Here is a 22,037-nt window from a genome sequence, read left to right on the forward strand (position 1 = left end):
AAAAAGGGTGCAATAGGTGTTTTCACTGTAACTGCTGCCCACTGGGCTAGTTATGTCTTTAAAGGTATGAGAAAAATCTGTTATCTTTGCCATATAAAGGCCTTCCAGTATTTAACAGCAATAATCACGAGCATCTTCAGTCACCCATCTCTAGGTTCAACTATTCCCTAATTTTTTTTTAAATCCCTGCTCCTTCTAATTTCTAGACTCGTACATGGAAGTTCTTCTTTGATCATTAGACTCCATGGATCTAGAGGCAAAAAGGAGTTCTCAACTAAGTTATACTATAGTGATGTGAAGAGCCCTGCAGATAGGTGCATCCCCTCTCCCACAAACTACTGATGTTATAACATGGGGCAACTGTGATGTGAGAGGCTGACAGCAAAACAAGCGCGGGAACATGAAGCAGTGCAGGCTTGGTCTTGACTGTCTCTGAATTACTTTACTTTTAGCCTCATAGGGATTTTTTTCACACTGTGAAGGATCACATCCCTAAACACAGAAGTCTTACTACAGCACTTCTCATCATGTCAGAGGAACATCAGCAAGGGGATAAACCCACAGGTTAAGCCTTGGCCCTGCTTCCTCTGAGCTGAGGAGAAACAATTGGGAGGCTCTGCTTAAGCCAATTATTATTATTATTATTTTAGTTGTAGATGAAACAATACTTTTATTTTATTTATTTATTTTTATGTGGCGCTAATGATGGAATCCAGTGCCTCACCTGTGCTAGGCAAGTGCTCTACCACTGAGCTACAATCTCATCCCCTAAACTAATTATTTTGAGAAGAGAGCCTACCACATCCATTGGGGCCACTTTTTGGCTTTGGATAACAAATCTCTTAGTCTAAGAACTTATGAATCTACAATGTTAGAGCCTCAGGCAGAATAATATGGCTTTGGATGTAGAGAAGAAAGGACTTAAGGAACTGAGTTCACTGATACCATGCAGGCTTTACTCAGTGACTAGGGTGGGATCTAAGTCCATCAGCACCACATTTGGAGGTGGTTCCTGCATATTGGCAAGGACAGCTAGTGGTGCCTGCAGGCTGGGAAGACTGGGAACTTGCAAATTCCTGATTTCAGCCTACCACACAAGGTTTACCATCGCCCCAGCACCAAGACACTCACATCTTGCAGAAGTTTCTCCAAATTCTCCTGAAGTTCATAGAAGTAATGTGATGTAATGAGGCCACTCCGAGATTTATCCAGGCAGTCTCGGGCCATTTCAATCACCTGATGATGAATAAAGCTCAGGGTTCCATCTGCCAAGGGCAACACACTATCTGGAGTGTTGGAGGAAATGAACTCTGCTAGACGTTCTTCCATTTGTGCGGTGGCCTGGGAATAAAAACAAGAAAAATGACACTTTCCTTCTAGTCCTAGCTCAGTTGGAGCTAAGCCAGAAGGACATGATAACAGCTACAGGATGGGCTCCCTGTGAGCCTGGTTTCCTGATGTTGCATTTGAGAAATCTAATGACTGAAGACACGAGAAGATCACTTTTAAGTCAAGTCAGAATGCTCTAGCACTATATTCAAAGGCCTCTTATTGCCTGAATTTGCCAGTCCTGTAGCGCATGCTCTTTTGTCTGGGGACACAGAAGGTTTGCTCTTCTCCTTTACCCTGGCATATCATGCCTCTGACTTTTTTTATGCTGTTCACTGACTGTGGCCTTCTCACCCTGCCAGGTCTGCCTCCCAAGCTCCTGTTAGTTCTTTCATCTCACTCAAGCATCACCTCTCCTCAGGGAAGTCTTTCCCCTAGCAAACAAGAGTTCCCTTTCCTCAGTGCTTCATCCATTGGCCTTCCAACTGGATACACATAGTGTACAGACACTGTTGAGTTCTAAGCCTTTCTCTGGACTGGGAAGTTCTATAAATCAGAGACAATTATTATCATCTCAGGATCCTCATACTTAACCTGAGGACCTACTTAACAGAGGTTCTGCTGGACACAGCTAAGCAGGTACTCGGAGAATGTTTACTGAAGTTGTGAACCTGTCTGGTCTCAGATACCAAGTTGGGATGAAGGGCTGTGGATAGAAACATGACTCTTGCCTGGATCTCAGCAGAACAGAATGGAGGCCTGGCTCAGAGCCTTCTTGGGGACCTAATTGTACACTCATGTCAAAATGACAAATTACATCACTGAGCAAGTTCAAATCTGCCTCTCTAGGACTCCAACTTCTTTCTTTAGTCACTAGGTGGTGATTTCTGATTTTAAGTATGTGTTTAGGCAAATGTATACATATATACACATGTGTGTAGAAAGGGAAAGAGAGCAGGAAGTGAAGGAGTCAACGTATTTTCTCTAGCAAAAGTTCATCTTACATGAAGGACTGGAGACATGTCTATGAAAACCAACATACAGTGCTAGAATGACAACACAATAGCTGACATACAAGAAGCAAACACATGGTATGCATCTCTCAACACTACACAATCTGGAACTTCATTATAAAGTACAACAAGATGATTTCCAAGCTGCTTGTTCTGCCCCTTCTTTGCTCTTGTTAGTGCCCATGCCCAGACTAGAAAGCACAGACCCACAGGGCACAGATTAAATAGAAAAATAATAGCTAATACTTACTGAGCGCTTCCTATGTTCTAGGCACATAGAATATCTAGGTAATCTTCATTAATGCTCACAAACTCCCTACGAGATAGACATCCTTATTATTCTGAATTGGAGATGAGGGAAATGAAGTCCAGAGAAATTAAATAATCTATCCAGGGTCATACAGCTAGTAAACAGTAGGAGCAGATTTCAGTTCAGGCAGTCTGGCTCCTTGTTACTATGCTTTACTGTACATGTCAAGAGGGAAAAGCACAAGGGGTTTACCACCTCCCTCAGCCATCATATCTACACAGAGAGTATACCTGAGTCTAGAGGAAGAGCCTCAAAGAGGAGCACGACCCCCACAGTGCATGCCCCAGGCAGAGACAAACAGACCCAGGAGTTGTGAACAGAGGATGAAGAATGAGGCTTGGGCATCCTAGGACATTGTCAGTTTACTGCTCCCTCTCAGACAGAGCTGGCTACTTTCTGCAGGAAGGCCAGATCAGAGTGGTGTTCAAACAGAAATGCAAATGGGAAGCAAGGTCCTAGGTCCTGCAGATAAGTGTGAATGCTATTTCTCAGCTATCTCAGGATAACAACCTATTTTCTTCCATCAACATTTTCCTGCTTGAAAACACAAATACAAATGTTAGTAAGCAACTCTGTGCCCTTTGTCTCCCATTCTATTGCTCCCTCTGGACTTCTTCCTGCCAATACAGCATCCTTCTGTGTACTGTCTGGGGCCTGCTTAAGAAATCTGTACCAAATGTAGGGGATTCTAGAGAGCTAATCATGTCATGGGGGCACCATGACTCACAGATCCTGACATGCACAGTGAAAACTCAGGCCCCCAGTTCGCTCCTTCTCCTTTAACACATTAGGTAGTATACCTTTCTGACATTCCCTTCTAGTCACCTGTCCCTCTGGGGAGTGGACAGACAGAGGCTCTGCAAATACAGCCCACGAACTCACAGACCCTGCTGCCTCCTGCTGCTCATGCAGTCTGGAAGCCCTCATGCCTGTGTCTTCCTCCTCCTCTGAGAGCCTTTCTGCTCCTTTTCTTGGTTACTTCTGGAGGCAGCACTTCACCCTTCGCCCCAGAGTGTTCTTACTGGACTGGCAGTAGGCAGCCATCCTTAGGGTATTATCAGTCTTCTTTTAAGTGAATCCTTACCTTGGGGAATCTTTCTTTGTACACATGATTCATCATTATTATTTCACTGTCAAAGGAAACTGGGGACCGTCCAGGACTGAATAAGAAAGAAAATAATCATGTTATTTTAGTACTATGAAACTCTCAGAGAGAAAGATAGCCATCCCCAGAAACCCTGCCCTCCCACTCATTTCAGCACCCCCCACATTTCCATCTTAATGAGAGCTGGCTGCATGCCTGTAATCCCAGTGGCTTGGGAGGTTGAGGCACGAGGATCATAAATTTGAGGCTAGACTCAGCAACTTAGTGAGGCCCTAAGAAACCTAGTGAGACCCTGTCTCAAAAAGTCGAAAGGGCTGGGGATATGATTCAGTGGTAAAGTACCTCTGAGTTCAATCCCCAGTACCAATAAAATAAGTGAGGTGGGGGCGGGGAGAAAGATAGAAGTGGGGGGGTGAATATGCAAACGCTGAGTTCCAGAGCCTTCCTTATTCCTAGAGTTCCCAGGGTACCAAAACAAGGTTCAAAAACAATGCCATCTGGTGCTAGGTTATCTTCCTGAAACAAGCATGGCTTTCACAAAGAACTCTTGCCTGGGCGTGCAAAGGCTGAGAAAGGAGAAGCCTACTCCTGAGCGCACTGGTGGCTTTTCTAGGATGACCTCTCCAGAACAAGGTTCTGTGTCCTTGTAGCTTGGCCAGTGGGGTCTGTTATACCTTCACTCGCTCTGGGAATCAAATCAAATTGACCAACCTCCAAAGCAACCAAAGGAAGACTCTACACACCCATTTCGTTTTCCAAACAAACTGTAAGTCAACAGTATTAACTTGACCTCTGACCTAGAGATGAATGAGGTGACTCTAGCCTGTAGTTGGCTGTAAGTCTAGGTCATCTATTGAAGGGAACAACAGTATTTTCAGTCTTAATTTATTACCTTCCCTGGTAACCTAAATCTTCCCCTCTAGCCCACATGCAGTTACATCTCCTTAAAGAATTTAAAATTCTGAGTAATACAAATTTTGGGTTCTGCCTAATTTAGTGCCCTGACAGGAGATCTCAGCTGGGCTAGGTTCAAAACTGTTCCTCTTTGCCTTTCTCCTCAGAGTGAGCCTTGTTCTGTCTGTTTCACTGATGCACATGACCAAGTATTTAAAGGTATTACAAGAGGGACTTCCCTGAGTGTCACTGTGGTCCTCTGGGTCCTAAGAGGTACCCTTTACTCTGTGTAAGTTGCTGAAATTACCAAGATTCAGGTGTTCCTCTACTAGACAAGGAAAGTCATTAGCATCTACTCTCACTCATTTGTATTCTTGATCCTTTGTACTTAAGTACCAGTCATCATCTTCAATCTCTGAAGCTAAATCAGTCTGGTCCAGCTTACTCCCTGTCACTCACAGTGCCAGCATTACCTTAGGGGAATCTTTATGGGAGATAGTGCTCCCTTGGGACATCACCCTGTGCATGTTGGACAATTTCTTACTTCCCAAAGACCCTAGAAAGTCATGAAGTTGAGCTCATTTTACTCTCTACCCTCTCCCTTAACATGGAATGTTGGCACAGATTTACCAGCTAGTACCAAAGAGTATGGGCAGTTAATGGCTGGGGGTGCAGTTCAATGGTAGAGTGCTGGTCTTGCGTGTGCAAGGCCCTAGGTTGGAACTTCAGTACTTCCCCCTCACCAACTCAGGGAAATTCAGAAAAAGTAGCTGCTAAAGTTTGTTTAGTTTGATGAAGGTAGGCTCAGGTGACTCAAGGAATTGGGATTGAGATAGACTTGGATGGGCATTTTTTATTTCACTTAATTTTTGCAGCACTGGGGATTGAACTCAGATATACCTTACCACTGAGCTACAGCCTCAGCCCTTTTTATTTTGAGACAGAGTCTTGCAGAGTTGACAGGGTTGGCCTTGAACTTGCAATCTTCCTGCCTCAGTCTCCCAAGTCACTAGGATTACAGGTGGGTACCGCTGTACTCAGCTTCAGATGAGCATTTAATTCTGCTTTTAAATTGGGCTCCTTCCCCAAGTCAGTCACTTGTGTCTGCAGCAGCAACTTTTCCAGCTGGCCTGGCTCATACACTCTGGATCCCATGGTTTTTAAGTCAGGTAATCATTAGAACTGATAATACTATTACTTTATTTTACTGAATGGAGTTGGAAGGGAAAAAGAGAAAGATCACTTGACAGTATTGCCAGATAGCTTTTGAGTAATGCACTGAGATGAACCTGAAGACAAATCAGTTTTGAACATCAACTGGACTTGATTTACTCAAGCTGGCCAATATGCTCCACCAGAGGTTAGAAACCACAGCCAGCAGACCAAATCTGGCCCATTACCTGTGTTTCTAAACAAAGCTTTTATGTTACCTGTGGCTGCTTTCACATTATAACAGCAAAGTTAAGTAGTTGTGGCAGAGACATATGGCCTGTGAAACCTAAAATATTCAATATCTTGGCCCTTTACAGGAGATGTACGCCAACCCCTGTGGTATGTAGCAATCAGAGGTCCACGGGTACTGGGACAGTGGGCAAGAGCACCCCTCACCTGAGGCTGCGGGAGCGGGGCCGCATGGCTGGGGACTGTCGTCCTTCCTCATCTGGCACGCTTTCTGTGCTGAAATGCTTCGTCAGAAAATGCAGCTCATCAGCGGTAGGCTGGAAAGGCAACTGATGCAGCTTTTCTTGTGAGGAACATGATGACTATGGGGGAAAACATTACGAACAAGATTAAAGATAGGATCAAGCATGGTTCAAGAGTGGACAAAGACTGAAACTGCTCAGGGACTTCCTCGCCAATGTGAACACAAAGCAGATTCTCCTTTCCTGGCTCCCTATAGCCTGGACTGGGCACGATTCTGTTCACCATGAGTCCTTCAGAGGTCTCAGTCCTGATCAAGCCAAGACACTGGAGTCATTCAGGAACTGTGCTGGGAGCTGGATCCAGGCCTTCATGAGGCCCCACACCTAGGAGCTTTTTGAGGAAATAAAAAGCAGATCCTCTGCAAGGACCACTTGCCTTCTATGAGGCTTTTGGCTAACTGGGATGGTAAGCAATTAATAGAACATGCTTCCTAGCTCAAGAAACGTTCTAGGTATGTTCAGCTGCAAATGATATCCCCTTAAGTTTTCCCTTTCACAACCTTGAGAATGCCACCAAGGGGACAGCTCACCCAAGCTTCCTTTCAGCTGTTATGCAAAGGAAAACTGGCTTTGCTGAGGCTGGGAAGCTATGTCCAGATGCTAGGGACAACACGAGGCAGGAAAATACACCAGAGAAGAAAATTACTTCTAGATCTGGACCTAAAGATTCGACTTGATCTGAAAACAATCATGAACTCTAAACATGGCTGAGTGACTGAAGATTCCTGACAAAGTGTTCGCCAATCACAACAGACCATTTGAGGAAGTGAACCAGTATCACTGCAGGAAGCCCACAAATACAGCTATGTTGCAGCAATCCACATGGCTCCAGAATCAGTGAGCTTCTCCTCTATCCTATAAGACTGGCTAAGAGAACAGGCAAGTCTAGCACCACTGACCCAATTTAAAAACTCTAAATCCAGGGCTGTGGTAGTGGCTCAGTGGTAGAGCACTCACCTAGCATGTGTGAGGCACTGGGTTCAATTTTCAGCACTGCATATAAATAAATAAAAATAAAGGTCTATCAACAACTAAAAAAACGTTTTAAAAAAATCTGAATCCATTTAGAGTCAAAGCTGCAGCACCACACAGAGGGAATTCTGATGCTACAGGGTCAACACCAAGTGAGAAATTAGCACTTTTTTGGGGGGCTAATAGAGTGTGTCTCTCTCATGGAATGTTATAGTGCACAAAATTGTAAATAGCTAGTGCAGTGTCTTCATAGGGCTCTGTCCTGGCCACATATTTATAAATGAATTGGATCAGGCTGCAAAAAGAATTATCACCCAATTAACACAAAGCTAGTGAGGCAATACATTATGGTGGACAAAATTGGTATTTTAAAATATTCCAATAAGCTGGAGCAATGGGTTGAGTATGATAAATTTACTGAACAGATAAAAATATATATATATAGTATAGTGTGTATACATATACATATATAGGATACACACACACATGACTCTTACTTTGGGTTTAAAAAAATCACTTGAGTAAAAGATTATGGAAAAATGGGTATTTAAGCTTAGCTGCCAAAGATCAATAAGACCTTTGGATTAATTTAACAGTACTATCTAGTCACAGAAGAAAATGATAATCCTTTGCTGTGCTTGGGATTCAGGACTATAGACAAACCTGTCAGAGAAGACTTGAAGAACAGTGGAAGAACTGGGGATAGGGTCATCAAGTCTACTCCCTGTAAAGCCTAAAATCCTAGTATTTAGCTTTTTACAAAGTTGGTCAACCCTGCCATCCTTTAATAAAAAGAAGGATTCATTTTAGGGTCAATTGTACACAGTAGCAATTAGTGTTTCAGTTGCATTTTTGGATAAAACCTTCTTTAAAAGAAATATAAGTAAAATTTTAGAGTTAGGCTTAGTCTTTTGTTAATATACATCACACTTTTCCTTCCTTTTGGGAAAGTAAAAGGTAAAAAAGGAGGCAGGTCTGTCAGGGCTTTGTGACATGGGAGGGATGATTTGCTCTTGGTTATAGTTCTAGAAATAAGGATGGTGGGTGGGCAAGGGAGCCATGCTTAGGAGTCCTCGGGCCCAGCCTCACTGGCAAAGCAAAAGTGCATTCTCAAGCTCTTCTCTGACTCTCCTAGGAAGAACTGACTGCCAGGGAGGGGAGGGAACCTTCCAAAGGTATTTATGGATCTGACTATGTATGTGAAGGTTCACTAAACTTCTGCCCTACTCAGCCCTAACAAGCTATTTGAATTTGCCTTTAAAGGAAAAGTTAAGAATCATTTTGTAGTACTAGATAGTGCTGTATGGATCAGAATGAAGGAGGTATGGTCACAGATATGGCTACTTACTGAGACAGTAGAGCTAGGGGTGTTGGTTCCATAGCCTGAAGAAGGCAAAGAGGCCAAAGACCAGCGCCGTCCATCAGTCCTATGTAAGAAGAAGAATATCAGGTAGTTCCTACAGGTCCCTACCCTGAGCCCAGGACCTGTCTGGCTATGTCCATCAGCAAGTTTGGACAGTTGATCTGCTGGAGGGTTTCTCCTCATCTCAGAACAGTACAGCTTCATCCAGCACATGCCCTTTCCTACAAGAGGCCTATTGATGTATGTTTTCCACTTCAGAGATGGACACTTCTGACTATGAGGGAACCCATGGCTTTGAATAAGAGCATCTACTATATAATACTGTGGTTTTAGAATAAATATTTTAATACTTTCAACTCATTCACTTTTTGAAAGAAGCAACAGGAGAGGACTCTACCTAAAAGCATCATCTAAGGACAAAATTGCCACTGAAATAAGCTATATCCTTTTTATTGAGATGGGGTTTCCCTACCGTTGTTCAGGCTGGTCTCAAATTCCTGGGTTCCAACAATCTTCCTGCCTCAGTCTCAAGAATAGCTGGGAATACAGGCATGAAGCACCATACCTAGCTTTATTTCCTTTCTGAAAACTACATGAAGGGCTCTTTGGTTTCCCCAGGACACTGGGTTGATAGTAAGGAAAAAGTGGACCACAATCTGGATCTGAACTGAACATCAACAGATGGCAAATAGTTACAGGCCACCTAGGATTCATCAGGACACATAAAATCAGTCTCTGAGAATGTTTGCCAAAGAGTGACAGTAACCTTAAAAAAGAGGAGGGAGGTGACATACCTTTGGCTTTATATGAGACTTTGGAGGAGGTTTCATGCTATTCTCCAAAGAATGTCCCTCAAAGTTCTCATCCCAAATAACCACAATTATGTGCTTTACTATAGCAGAGAATTAAAGCTTTTAAACCATGAACATGTGATTGTTTGCCTGGACTGTGGAAAGTGGCATAAAGTATTGTTTCCTGTGAAGCTTAGAGGTACATAGCCTGCTGAAGTTGAAGCTGTATGAAAATTTCTTCACTGCTACCCATAGAATCTTAGAATATTAGCAACTGAAGACCTTTAGAAGTTAAGTTCTTACTATAATTTGCAGAGAAAATTCTGAGACCCAGAGATTGGGATGATTTGTCCAAGGCTTCATAGTTACAGTAAGAGATGGGGAGTGGAGGAGAAAGGAGAAAAGAGGAATAAATATTGGTAGGGTTTCTCCTTTTGAAGCACTGTTCCCCACCCTTACCAATACAGAGCAGCTTTTCTACTGTGTTCTATAAGGGAAGAGCCTAGTGTTCATGCCACATGCACATAACTCAAACTTCATGCTACCCAGGAAGCCAGCACATATAAATCAGAACTCTGCTGGAACCTTATCTCTGAAGCAAAGAAATGTCCAGGAGGGTGATAAAACATGATGTTCTCTCTAACTCTTTGCTAGGCACTGGATGCTCTACATAAGAAAGTCATTCAATCCCAGGAAAACAGAGCTCAGCAAAGAAATGTAACTCAGAAATGGATTTTCTAAGGTCCTGTTAAACACACATTTTCACATGTGATTTTCAATCCTTTACTTTTTTTTTTGGGGGGGGGTGGTACTGGGAATTGAACTCACGGCCTTGTTAGATAAAAATAGAAACCAAATGCATGGCAGTCACTTCTCTGTATATTGAAGAACAGGGGCCACCAGAGTCAGAATGAAATGCCACCATAGGATGTCTCTAGTTCCTTTGTCTGGTCTCCTCACTGGGAGACTAAGGAAAGTTGTAAGATTGCAGGTGACTTGTCCCTAGGCTCAGAAGTTTGGAACTATTCAGTAGTTCCTGCCTCCATGCATATGAGCTCTAAGCCTTGGTTCCAGCAGGTAGTGAGGGATGCTATGAGGCCTCTTTGATAAATATGCAAGGCCCAGTGTTCATCCCCATAGTCAGAGAAGAATCATCATAACCAGTTCTCTCACCAAGCACAAAATCACAAGCCACATTATCCTGCCATGCATAGCAGTGGTCCAGCCCCCTCTCCCCATCATACCCACTATTACCTGTCTGCTCTGTGGCCATGGCTGCAGTGAAAAGATGTACAACACAGTGAGCACCAAAGGGAACCAGAGAGAGCAATCTGTTTGACCCCCAGCATTTGGTTTAGCTTGACAAAGGCAAATTTTCTGCTTATGAATGTGTAGCATTTGGAAGGTAAAATGACCTCAATAACTAGGAACCAACAATTTCTGGTACCCTCTTTGGCATGGTTGAGGCATTCCTCTCTATCCCATCAATAACTAGCAGTTTTTCCTACAGGAAAAACTAGGAGGACAGCCCAAGGTTCTATTGCATATACATGACTCAAATGTCATGTCTCCTAGGACAGATTTGAGTCAGTGGTAATACCAGGCCCCAAAGCCTCCTAGTTGGTCCTACTCTTGAAGCCTAAATCAAGTAGATATAAGGGCAACAATGGAACCTGCTATTCCCTCAACCTAGGATAGTCCCCATACCTATGTCCTTACATCTAACAAGGCAGCTGCTTCTCATCCTTCAGAGTGGCTTAATGTGACCACCAGTGGGGATTCACCAGCCCCATTCTTCTTATTCTTTCATGCAGCATCATGTTCTTTCCCTTTGTGGTCAGAGCTTATAGCTAAATATTTGCTTGTTCAGGTATTGTCTGTCTCCCTCATCACCCATTTGATCAATAAGCATTGATGCTTATTACGTACTAGGAGAAACAGTTTTGAACAGATGAAGGTATTAAAGGTGACTTGATTCTTGTTGAGGTGAGAGGAAAAAAACATGACAAAAAGAAAATATTAAAAATATGAGAAGGCTGGGGTTGTGGCTCAGTGGTAGAGCCCTGCCTAGCATGTGTGAGGCACTGAGTTTGATTCTCAACACTGCATATACATAATTAATTAATTAAATAAAGGTTCATCAACAACTAAAAATATTAAAGAAAATAAATATTATAAAGTATAGTTTAAAAATAAAATTGGATGATTTAGATTGTGTGGTTAGGAAAGGTTTCTCTAAGAAAATAACATTTAGGATGAGATAGGAATGACAAGAATGAATTAACCAAGTGAAGATCTGAGGGGAGAGCATTCCTTAGAAAGGGAACAAGTACACAGACCCTATCTAGTTTTAAGAAAGTAGGGACTATGTCTATTTTGTTATCAATGTAAAACTAAGCACTCAACATAGTGTCAGGCTCAGTAAAAAAGTCAGAATTCAGTAAAAATTTATTGAATGAATGGAAAATGACTTAATGCCACCTCTGGGGATCTGGTCACAGGTCCTAATGTCCCAGTTCATACTTAATCTGAGGCTACAGTTCATATACAGTCCAGGCAGAAAGTCTGGGATAAGTCTTTGCAGCTGTTCTGCAAAAACAAACATCAATCCAACATATTCTTATATTGTAAGTGACACTACTTGAATTCCTAGTTAAGTAATTGGAAATTATAGAGTAGGAGAGATGAGTCCAGGGAATACATCTGAATAAAGTTTCTTTTAAATAAAGTAGGGGTCAGGAGGGGCACCCAAGTCAGTCATCAAACTTCTCCCTGCTCAAGTCCTTTTCAACTACACAGAATCCTGGAGAGGAAGGGATGTATTTCTTCTAGGTTGTCATTTGAATAGTGAGTAAATGCTATTTCCAGAAGTCTGTTTTTTTGTCATGTCATTTTAAAAAGTAGTGTAAGTATTAAAACTGCTCTTGTCTCAAGGTGTACTATGTTCTCCATCCATTAATAGTTCTAAATCTGGACTCATAATTGAAGTACTTAGTCTTTGGTACTTAAGACTCTAACCAGGAAAAAACTTAAAAATTTTTTTTTTAAATTTGAAACAGGTGTAATGGTGCATGCTTGTAATTCCAGTGACTCAGGAAGCTGAGGCAGGAGATGCCCAAATACAAGGTCAGCCTCAGCAACATAACAAGGTCCTAAGAAACTTAGTGAGACCCTGTCTCAAAATGTAAAACTTTAAAAAAAAAAAAAAAAAAAAAAAAAAAAGGGCTGAGGATGAGGTTCAGTGGTTAAATGCCCCTGGGTTGAATTCCTGGTACCAAAAATAAATAAATAAATAAATAAAACAAGAACTTAAACTCTGTCAAAATAGAATCTTAAAAAAAGTTCTGAAAAAGAACTGTGTGTGTGTATCCTTGGCACACAGTTTGGATGGATTCTGTCAACCTGGACTTCTATAGAGGTCAGGTGATACCCTAACCATAGGAGAAGCTGTCAAGATGGTTACTCTGGGCCACAGACAGGCTTATAGCACTTTCAGTGAGGAAATAAACGGGAGGAGGAATATAAGCACAGCTCTGTATATACCAAATCTTTCTAATTCATGGAAGAATAAGTGAAGACCATGCAGTCTTTCTATGCCCACATGTAGGCCAGATGTTCAAAGCTGAGGAGAGAGGAATGTCAGGCCTTTCCAGTTCCCTGGAACTCTCTGGGTTAGAGGAATGAGAGTATACCTTTGGGTCCTCCAGGGAGGAGAGCCCATTTTTCTATTGATCACTGTAGGACATCTATCAATTGAGGTATAGTGCTTTGGTACATAATTTTAGGATACCAGGGACTTGTGATTAAAAATTATAAAAATAAATCCACTTCTTAAATTTATTCTCCCATTCCAACATTCAAATGCAAATACTTAGGTTATACAAAAAGCAAAACTTGAACAAGATATTATGATCTGAGCGAGAAAAGCAGGGAAGGATTTTGATGGCTGGTAGTCCGAGGTAACTCACTTGAAAGTACACTGACTTATAGAAGGAATTTGATATTCAACTAACATTCATGAGCAAGTGTGTCACAGGTGTTAGTCACAGAAGAATTTTTCTTGCAACTTACCTACGGGCAGGAACAAAGGAAAAGTGAGCAGGTGTATTTGGAGAGAAATTCCGGGGGCTATCCAAAGGACTGTTACCTGTGGATGGAATAAGGAAAACAAAAACAAAAACAAAAACAAAAAAATCTCTGAGAGATTCCCCTCTGAGGAGTGTTGACAAGATTTTTAGGCAAGAAATCTTCCTTTACCATTGGCAATTAGCATATCTTGTTATTTTTTCAGGCCACCATCAGTTTATAATCTCCTTTTTGTAAAAGTTTGGCAGCCCAAAGGTTTTTTCTCTTGTTCCCATGTTGCCTATGACAAACCACATCTCTCAGATATCCATTCTAGGTCCAGCAGCAACTTACCTGTTTCCTGTCCTTCTAGGAACACCTCAGGTTCCAATCTGCCTTGTTAAGTTAACCCAATTTTCCAAAGGCTTTGAGAGCTCCCCTGGTGCAGATGGTACAGCAAATGCTCAAACATTTCTCCAAGGGCAGCAGGACTCCTAATCCAAAGTCTTGCACATCCATCTCTGCACACTGCATCCAACAAACTAAACCAGAAGACTATATGCTTTAAGGAGGAGCTGAAATTCTCAGGTGGGGACTCAGGACAGCAGTGTATCTTAAAACAGTTCATACTCAAGCCTCCAAGTCTGCAAAGCATATCCAACCTTCTGATGGTGTAGGAATTACTATCATCTCCTAACTATGCTTCATGTGTCTTCTGTAACTTGCTAACTTAAAACTCAGAAGCTTTGAACAAAACCATGTGCTTACTTTTGTATTAGTCACAACAGTTCTTGAACCTAAGGCTGCCATACTTCTCTGGTCTGTATTCCAGCTCAGGCTAATACTTAGGAGGACCTACTTGGCAGAATTGTCTATCTGTTTCTACCTGAAAGGCCACTTTGAAGTAAGCACCAGATTTCATGATGTGCTGACACTTCATAAACCTTATAAAGTCTGGTCACTTTCCCACTTCTGTGCTTACTTCTGAGAATCAACACTGGCTATGAGAAACTGAAGCTACCTGGGGCCAGTGGTTTCATGTGCCCTGCCCTTTTCTCAGTTTGTTTCCTGTGTAATCTATGGATTTTCCAATGTGTCATGAAGCTGCTTTATGGTTTCCCATAATCTCTATCCACCAGGGCCTAGATAGCACTTAGTGTCATTCAGTCCTAATCTGGTAAGAACCAGTCTCTCAATCAGTGCTCCATCATTTATGTAGCAACTCTGTGTCAGTAATAAAAGGCACTCTCTTTGGTTGAACTAATTACAAAGAGGCAGTCTCAGCTTCTTCTCACTCCCAGATGCACAAGATGCACAACCTTATCTATTGGATCTGCTCTCAACCTAGTACTGAAGTATGATAGAAAGTATAAGGATAGGTAGAAGAAACATGTGGAACAAAATAAGAGTGGTCATGATTTAAATTCCAGATTTAATCTCTACCTCTACATACTCTGCTCACAAACAATGCTATTAAATCAATTATCAGTGTTGGAAGTTGTATATGAACTATGGATTTGTTTGAGTCATTAAGGCAGGGAAGCTGCTTTTCTGGGAACTCCTGGGTGAAATTCCCCAGTTCAAGAAAGTCCAGATCATGCAGTCGCCCTGCCTTAGCTCATAGCTCTAGGTTCAAACACAGCCACTGGAAGATGGGTGTTACCTGCCAAGCTCCAACAATCTGTTTTCCTGAAGAAACTCATCATTGAATCACTGTGGTGTGTTCCACTATAAATAAAGCATACGAGGGCTTTTCTCTTTGTGAGGATCAGACCCATCAGGTCTGTTCCAACGATCATGCCCCCGCTCTGAATATATATATAATTCTCTTATTTTGTCCTTTTTTTTTTGGCGGTGCTGGGGATTGAACCCAAGGCCTTGTGCTTGCAAGGCAAGCACTCTACCCACCGAGCTATATCCCCAGCCCTAGTCCTTATTTTTAAATACTACTTTTCCAGCTTTTATTTCCAGCCAGCCCACATCTCTGATGATTACCCACTCCCTCCCCACACAGGACGTGGGCAGAATATCAGTATCAGACCCTACCTGCAGGTCCATAAACAACTTATCTCCTGAATTGGGCCTAATCAGGCCCCAAAATGCTTTGCTCAACAAATGGATTTTTCTGTAATCTTGGGTTCTGATTACTCCATACATAAATCATATTTCCAATAATACCCACAATAGGAATTAGGGTTGGGGTTAGGGAAAGTTCACTGGATTGGACATAGGGGAGTTGGGGGAAAGGAGCGGGATGAGAATGGGAAAGGCAGTAGAATGAATCACACATAACTTTCCTATGTTCATATATGAATACACGACCAGTGTAACTCCACGTCATGTACAACCATAAAAAAGGGAAATTATACTCCATGTATATATGATATGTCAAAATACATTCTACTGTCATGAATAACCAGAAAGAACAAATAAAAAGTAATACCCATAGTAACCCTCAATGCTACACAAACATAGCATTGTTTGATGAAATCCCCAGATAGGGATATCAAGAGAGATTTTTAAGAAGAAAATTTTTCAAGAAAGAAAGAAAGAAAAAAAACCCCACCTCCAGTAGGTAATGATTAACATGTTAAAAAGTGACTACACAAAGGAAAACAAAAAAATATAGATTTTACACATATATATTTTCCATACTAAGATAAATCAATGCATAAATCTTCTTTAAAGCTCACAGTCCACTCTATCTTTCAGATGGTATACTTCTTGTTTTCTCTTAATAATATTAATCTAGTCTCATTCTGGCCTCTTCTTAAATTCCTTTCTGTAGCAAACCTCAAGAACCTATGCCCCTTCCAGTGACCTGAATTGAGGTTTACTTCTCCTTGAGGACCTACCTCTTCAGGAAACCTATCCCAGTGATACAATTAGCTCTGAGTTTTCCATGCTCTCTATCTAGGGCAATCCCTTATGATAATTCCCCTCTGCTGCCTGGGTACAAGAGAAGTAAGTGATCTTGAGTAGTTGCTTCCTTAGCCAGGACTTAATAAGGATCAGACCTTCTCAGAAAATATTAAGGCCTTAAGAAACAAACAAACAAACATGAAAGCAAGCAAATAAACAAAACAAAACACCTATGCTTTTTGGATACGTCATCTCAAAGATTAACAAGTACAAGTTGAGCATTACTTATCTGAAATGCTTAGAATTGTCATGTTGGTGCTCAAAAAGTTTGCTTTTGGAGCATTTTAGATTTTCTAATTAGGGACTATCCACCTAAAGTCACAAGAAAATCCCTGGACCTGAGTATCCTACAATGACTAGCCTTCCCAGGACCAGGTCTGATTGGTACTGATTATAGGAGAAAATACACAGAGGCACAAAGAGTCTCCCTGGTGCTCTTAAGAAAGCTGGCAATAAATAAAACACACATATATCAGAAATAATTAACATCAAAAGGGGAAAAAATGGCAAAAAATAGAGTATCACTAAGCTGTAGTACAACCTCAAGTGGGAAGAAAAGAGGTGGTACAGATGAAATATTTGAAGAAATAATGTCCAGCAATTTTTCAAATTTGATGAAAACTATTTAAGACACATCTAAGAATTTCCAAGAAACCCAAGTATAAGAGAGGGTTTGGGAGTATAGCTCAGTGGTAAAGCATTTGACTAGCATACACAAATGCCCAGCACCTCAAGAGAGGAAAGAAAGAGAACACTACACAAGAACTGCACATCATAATCAAAGAGCTTAAAATTCAAATTAATGAAAAAAAAAATCCAAAAGGAGTCATGGGTAGGGTAAAAGGGAGAAGATACATATAGATGAACAAAGGTGATTACAGGAGATTTCTCATTGGAATTGATGCAAGAAGACAGTGGAGTAACATCTTTAAATTATGAAAAGAAAAAAAAAAACATTCTGCCAAATGAGAGTTCTTATATTCGGTGGAGTGAAGAATTTGACTGGCTTCTATTCCCAGTTCCAGGGATGAAGCCTCTAAATTCAAGTGATAGGAGTATCTTTGTTATTCATGGTGGGTCCAGATGCTTTATGCTAATGAGATGGCTCAGGGTGGACTCAGGGTGGGGGCTGGCCAAATCAGGTTGAGACTCTGAGCTACTTGACACCTGGAAGCGGGAAGGAGGTCAAAGACTGAGTTCAATCAGGTTCAATTGATCATGCAGATGCAATGAATTCCCAGTAAATACTTGTATACAAACCCCTGGTGAGCGTCTTTGGTTAATAATCTTTGTGTGCTGTTACATATCAATGTGCTGGGAGGATGATGAGATTCAGACTTTATAAGACAGATAATGGAAATTTCACATTTGGGGCCCTATATATCTCTTTCTTAGGCTGGTCCTGATTTGTATCTTTTTTATTGTGATAAAACAGTAATGGTCAGTATAGTGCTTACCTGAGCTTTGAGAATCATTCTAATGAATTACTGAACCTGAGACATAGTGGGAAACCTTTAATTTGTATTAGAGATAGGAATTTGGGAATACAGAAAAGGAAAGATAGACTGTCTCAAGAGATGTACCCATAAACCACTGAAATGCAGGAAACACCCATGAACCCTTGGAAATCCTGAGCAACCCAGTCTAGACCAGGGGCCTGTGCCCTTGACCCATGCCTTAGTCTTCAAAAAGTAACATGAAGCAATGTGTTAAGTGCTGGAAAAACTGGTGCTGAATTGTGTAATTCTGCCCTGACTCCTCTAGCCCAGCCCCTGCTACTGTCCCTCTGTGAATATTAACGCCCCACACCAACACACTGCTGTCTCTCCTTCTGGAGATAGCCCCCATTCTCCCTTGAAGGTGCTCTGCTTCCTTGAATAACTGTCTATTATATCTCTGACTGGTGTGTGCTGAAATTCTTTTCCAAGAACTCCTCCACTGGTCCTGAGTCAAGTTCCCCTTACTTCTGGAAACTCATCTGACCCTTCTTCAGAGACATCTATCCCAGTGACACACAGAGTTGATCAGAAGTATGGGTGGGCTGAGAACCCCCCAAGCTTGTGACTGGTGTCTAAAATGAAGGCAATTTTATGGTGGACTGGGCCCTTAACATAGTTTAAAGTTTGGTCAAATTTTGGTAGTAAGGGTTCAAAGTCATTAAAAACCTTTACAGATTAAAAAAAAAAAAAAAAAAAAAAAAAAGGTAAATGATATCTTCAACAACCACACTATAAGAATAGTTTAAAAACTGTCCTTTAGGCAGAAGGGAAATGATACCAGGTAGAAATAAGGATACACACACACATAAAAATGAAGAGAGCTAGAAAAGTGAACTGCATGGGAAAATATGTAAGGTTTTATTTATTACTACTGTTTAAATTCAAATCTCTTTAAAAAAATTAAATGAACTGGGTGTAATCCTAGCTATTCAGGAGGCTAAGATATCAGGAGGATCACATGTTCTAAGCAAGCCTGGGTGACTTAGGGAGATCCTATCTCAAAATGGAAAAAAATAAAATAAAATAAAAAGATCTGGGGATGTAGCTCATTGGTAGAGCAACCTTGGGTTCAATCCCCAGTATACTACCAATAATGATAATAATAATAATAGTAATAATAAAAATAAATGCTTAAGCAGAATAATATTAAGGTGGTATGGTATTTATAACATGAGAATTAAAAGTCTAAAAATAATAACAGTGTAGGAGGAGAGAACAGAAGATATACTTTATGCCAAGTGATATAATATTACTTGAAGGGAGACAGTGATAGGTTAGAGACACATCCTACAAATTCTAATACAACCACTAAACAACAAAGAGTTACAGTCCACAAGCCAATAAAGTCTATAAAATGGTGTAGTATTACTATATATATATATATATACACACACACACACACACACACACACACACATATGTATTTTTTTTTGTTGTTTCTGTCTATGGTTCCTGCCTCATAACTACCTCCCTAAACAGGCCATAAAAACCAGAATTTCTTTTCCTCTGGATGAATCTAATCTTGTCCCACCTTTCTGTTTTGAAACTGGTGATATAAGAATTTTCTGACACTACCTTGTCTGATAGTAAGTCATAAGATCCTCCTCATTCTAGAGGAGTCCTAAGCCATACTCTGAAGGATGGAGTGTGGACCCAACAAGCCAAGAAGAATCTGAATAGACAGGCCTTGTTGGTCTTCCCTACCCAAGCAATTAGCAATCATGCCTGTGCAATGAAGTTTCCATACAAACCCACAGGACCTAGGACTTGGACAGCTTCTGGATAGGTGATCATGGTGGGAAATTTCTAGAGGGTGGCATGGCTGAAGAGGGCTAAAAGCTCCATGCCCCTTCTCCCACATTTCACCTAAAGCATCCCTTATTTGTATCCTTTAAAGGGTCCTTTAAAATAAATTGGTAAACATGTTTCCCTGAGTTCTGTGAGCTGCTCAAAAAATTAATCAAACCCAAGGAGGGGGCTGACTTTAAATGAGAGTCAGTAAGTAAGAAGCACAGATAAAACAACCTGTTGCTTGCAACTGGTATCTAAACTGGGGGAGGCATTCTTGTGTACTGAACCTTTAATCTGTGAGATCTGACACTATATAAAAAGAATACTTCCTACCTCATTCTATGAGGCCAGTAATATCTTAATACCCAAATTAAATAAAAATATTATAAGAAAAGAAAACTACAGACCAATATTTCTTATGAACATAGATGTAAAAAAATGTTAGGGGCTGGTGATGTAACTCAGTGGTAGAGTACTTGCCTAGCATGCATAAGGCCTTGGATTCAATTCCTGGCACAGAGAAAAAGAATTTTTTTAAAAACTCAGTAACATGTTACAAATATCAAATCTAACAAAGCATAAAAAGTATGTACTGCCAGGATTGGTGGCACACAACTTTAACCCCAGCAATTTGAGAGGCTAAGGAAGGAGGCTCACAAGTTTTGAGGCCAGTCTCAGCAACTTAGTGAGACACTCAGCAATTTAGTGAACCCTGTCTCTAAAAAATATAAAGGACTGGGGATGTAACTCAGTGGTAAAGTACCTCTGGGTTCAACCCCCAGTACCAAACAAAAACAAACCAACAAAAAAACCCCACAAACCCGATATGGTAACCAAGTAGAATTTACTCCAGGTATGGTAAGGCTGTTTTAGCATTGAAAAATTAATACAATCTACTCTATCAACAGACTACAGAAGAAAACCATATTATTATAAAAAGTGAAGAGAAAAAGCATTTGACTGGTCTGGGTATGTAGCTCAGTAATAGAGCACCTGCTGGCACGCACAAGGCCTTGAGTTCAGTCCTAAGTGCTGCAGGGGTGGGGAAAGGAAAAAAAAAAAAAAAAAAGAAAGAAAGAAAGGAAAGAAAAGAAAAAGAATTAAAAGAAAAATCTAACACCCACTAAGAACTTTTCTGATAAAAAGTCAGCAAACTAGGAACAGAGAATGTCCTGAAATTCAAGAACATCTAAGGAAGACATATGGCTAACATCACACTTAATGGTGAGAAACTGAATACTTTTCCTCTAAGAATGGGAACAAGGCAATGATTCATCCTGGAAGTCCTAGCTAGTGAAATAAGACAGGGCAAGAAAATAAAAGGTAAACAGATTGGAAAAGTGAAAATAAAACTATCTTTTTTAGAGAAGTCTATGTAGAACATCCTAAAGAATCAACAAATACTGCTCAGGGACGTAAGAAGCAATTCTGATAAGGCTGCAGATACAAAGCTAATATACAAAAATCAATTGTGTTCTTTGATACCAGCAGTGAACAACTGGAATTTGAAATAAAAAAACAAAACATCATTGCTGTGCAGGGTGATGCATACCCCTAATCCCAGGTACTCAGGAGGCTGAAGCAGGAGGTTAGCCAGTTTGAGGCTAGTCTCAGCAATTTAGGGAGACCCTGTCTCAAAACAAAGGATTTTTAAAAAGGACTGTGCAGGAGGTGGGCAGGGGCATATAGCTCAGTGGTAGAGCTCTCCTGGGTTCCATTCCCAGTACCAAAGGAGGGGTGAACTACAATATCATTAACAAAAAATGAAATACTCATGTATAAATCTAGCAAAATATGCTTAAGACTCTATATGCTGTATATTATAAAACTCTCAAGAAATCTGAAGTTGGGTGCAGTGCTACACGCCTATAATCCCAGCAACCTGGAAAGCTAATTCAGAAGGATTGCAAGTTTGGGGCCAGTCCTGACAACTCAGCAAGAGCCTGTCTCAAAATAAAAAATAAAATGGGTTGGGAATGTAGCTTGGTGGTAAAGTGCCCTGTGGTCAATCCCAAGTACTGAAAAAAAAAGGAAAGAAAACTGAATATACACCTCACAAAGCAGATATAAAAATCTAAATAAATGAAGAGATTACTGCATGTTCATGATTTGGAATATTCAATATTACTAAAATGTTAGTTCTTTCCAATTTCATCTATAGATTAAATGCAATAAAATGAAAATTCAAACAGGCTAGATTGTGAATATTGTCAAACTGATTCTAAAGCTTATACTGAGAGGCAAAATAGTCAGAATAGCCAGCAAAATACTGAAGAAGAA

General features: G+C 40.8%; 1 protein-coding gene across 8 annotated transcripts in view; it reads right to left on the reverse strand.

The window, feature by feature from the left end:
* Mast2 (microtubule associated serine/threonine kinase 2) overlaps positions 1-22,037 on the reverse strand; it is a 234,633-nt gene that overhangs the window by 18,020 nt on the left and 194,576 nt on the right. For 6 of the 8 annotated variants that reach the window (XM_047527449.1, XM_047527439.1, XM_047527499.1 and 3 more), the window contains 6 exons: positions 13,552-13,627; positions 10,735-10,755; positions 8,675-8,753; positions 6,260-6,414; positions 3,737-3,812; positions 1,132-1,341 (listed from right to left, as the gene is read on the reverse strand). In XM_047527449.1, the coding sequence (XP_047383405.1) occupies positions 1,132-1,341; positions 3,737-3,812; positions 6,260-6,414; positions 8,675-8,753; positions 10,735-10,755; positions 13,552-13,627 (617 nt within the window). The remainder of the gene's footprint in view (positions 1-1,131; positions 1,342-3,736; positions 3,813-6,259; positions 6,415-8,674; positions 8,754-10,734; positions 10,756-13,551; positions 13,628-22,037) is intronic. The other 2 variants (XM_047527470.1, XM_047527459.1) reach the window with 1 other exon arrangement.

This window comes from Sciurus carolinensis, chromosome 1 (genome assembly GCF_902686445.1).
Source record: "Sciurus carolinensis chromosome 1, mSciCar1.2, whole genome shotgun sequence".
In the NCBI taxonomy this organism is placed as follows: Eukaryota; Metazoa; Chordata; class Mammalia; order Rodentia; family Sciuridae; genus Sciurus; species Sciurus carolinensis.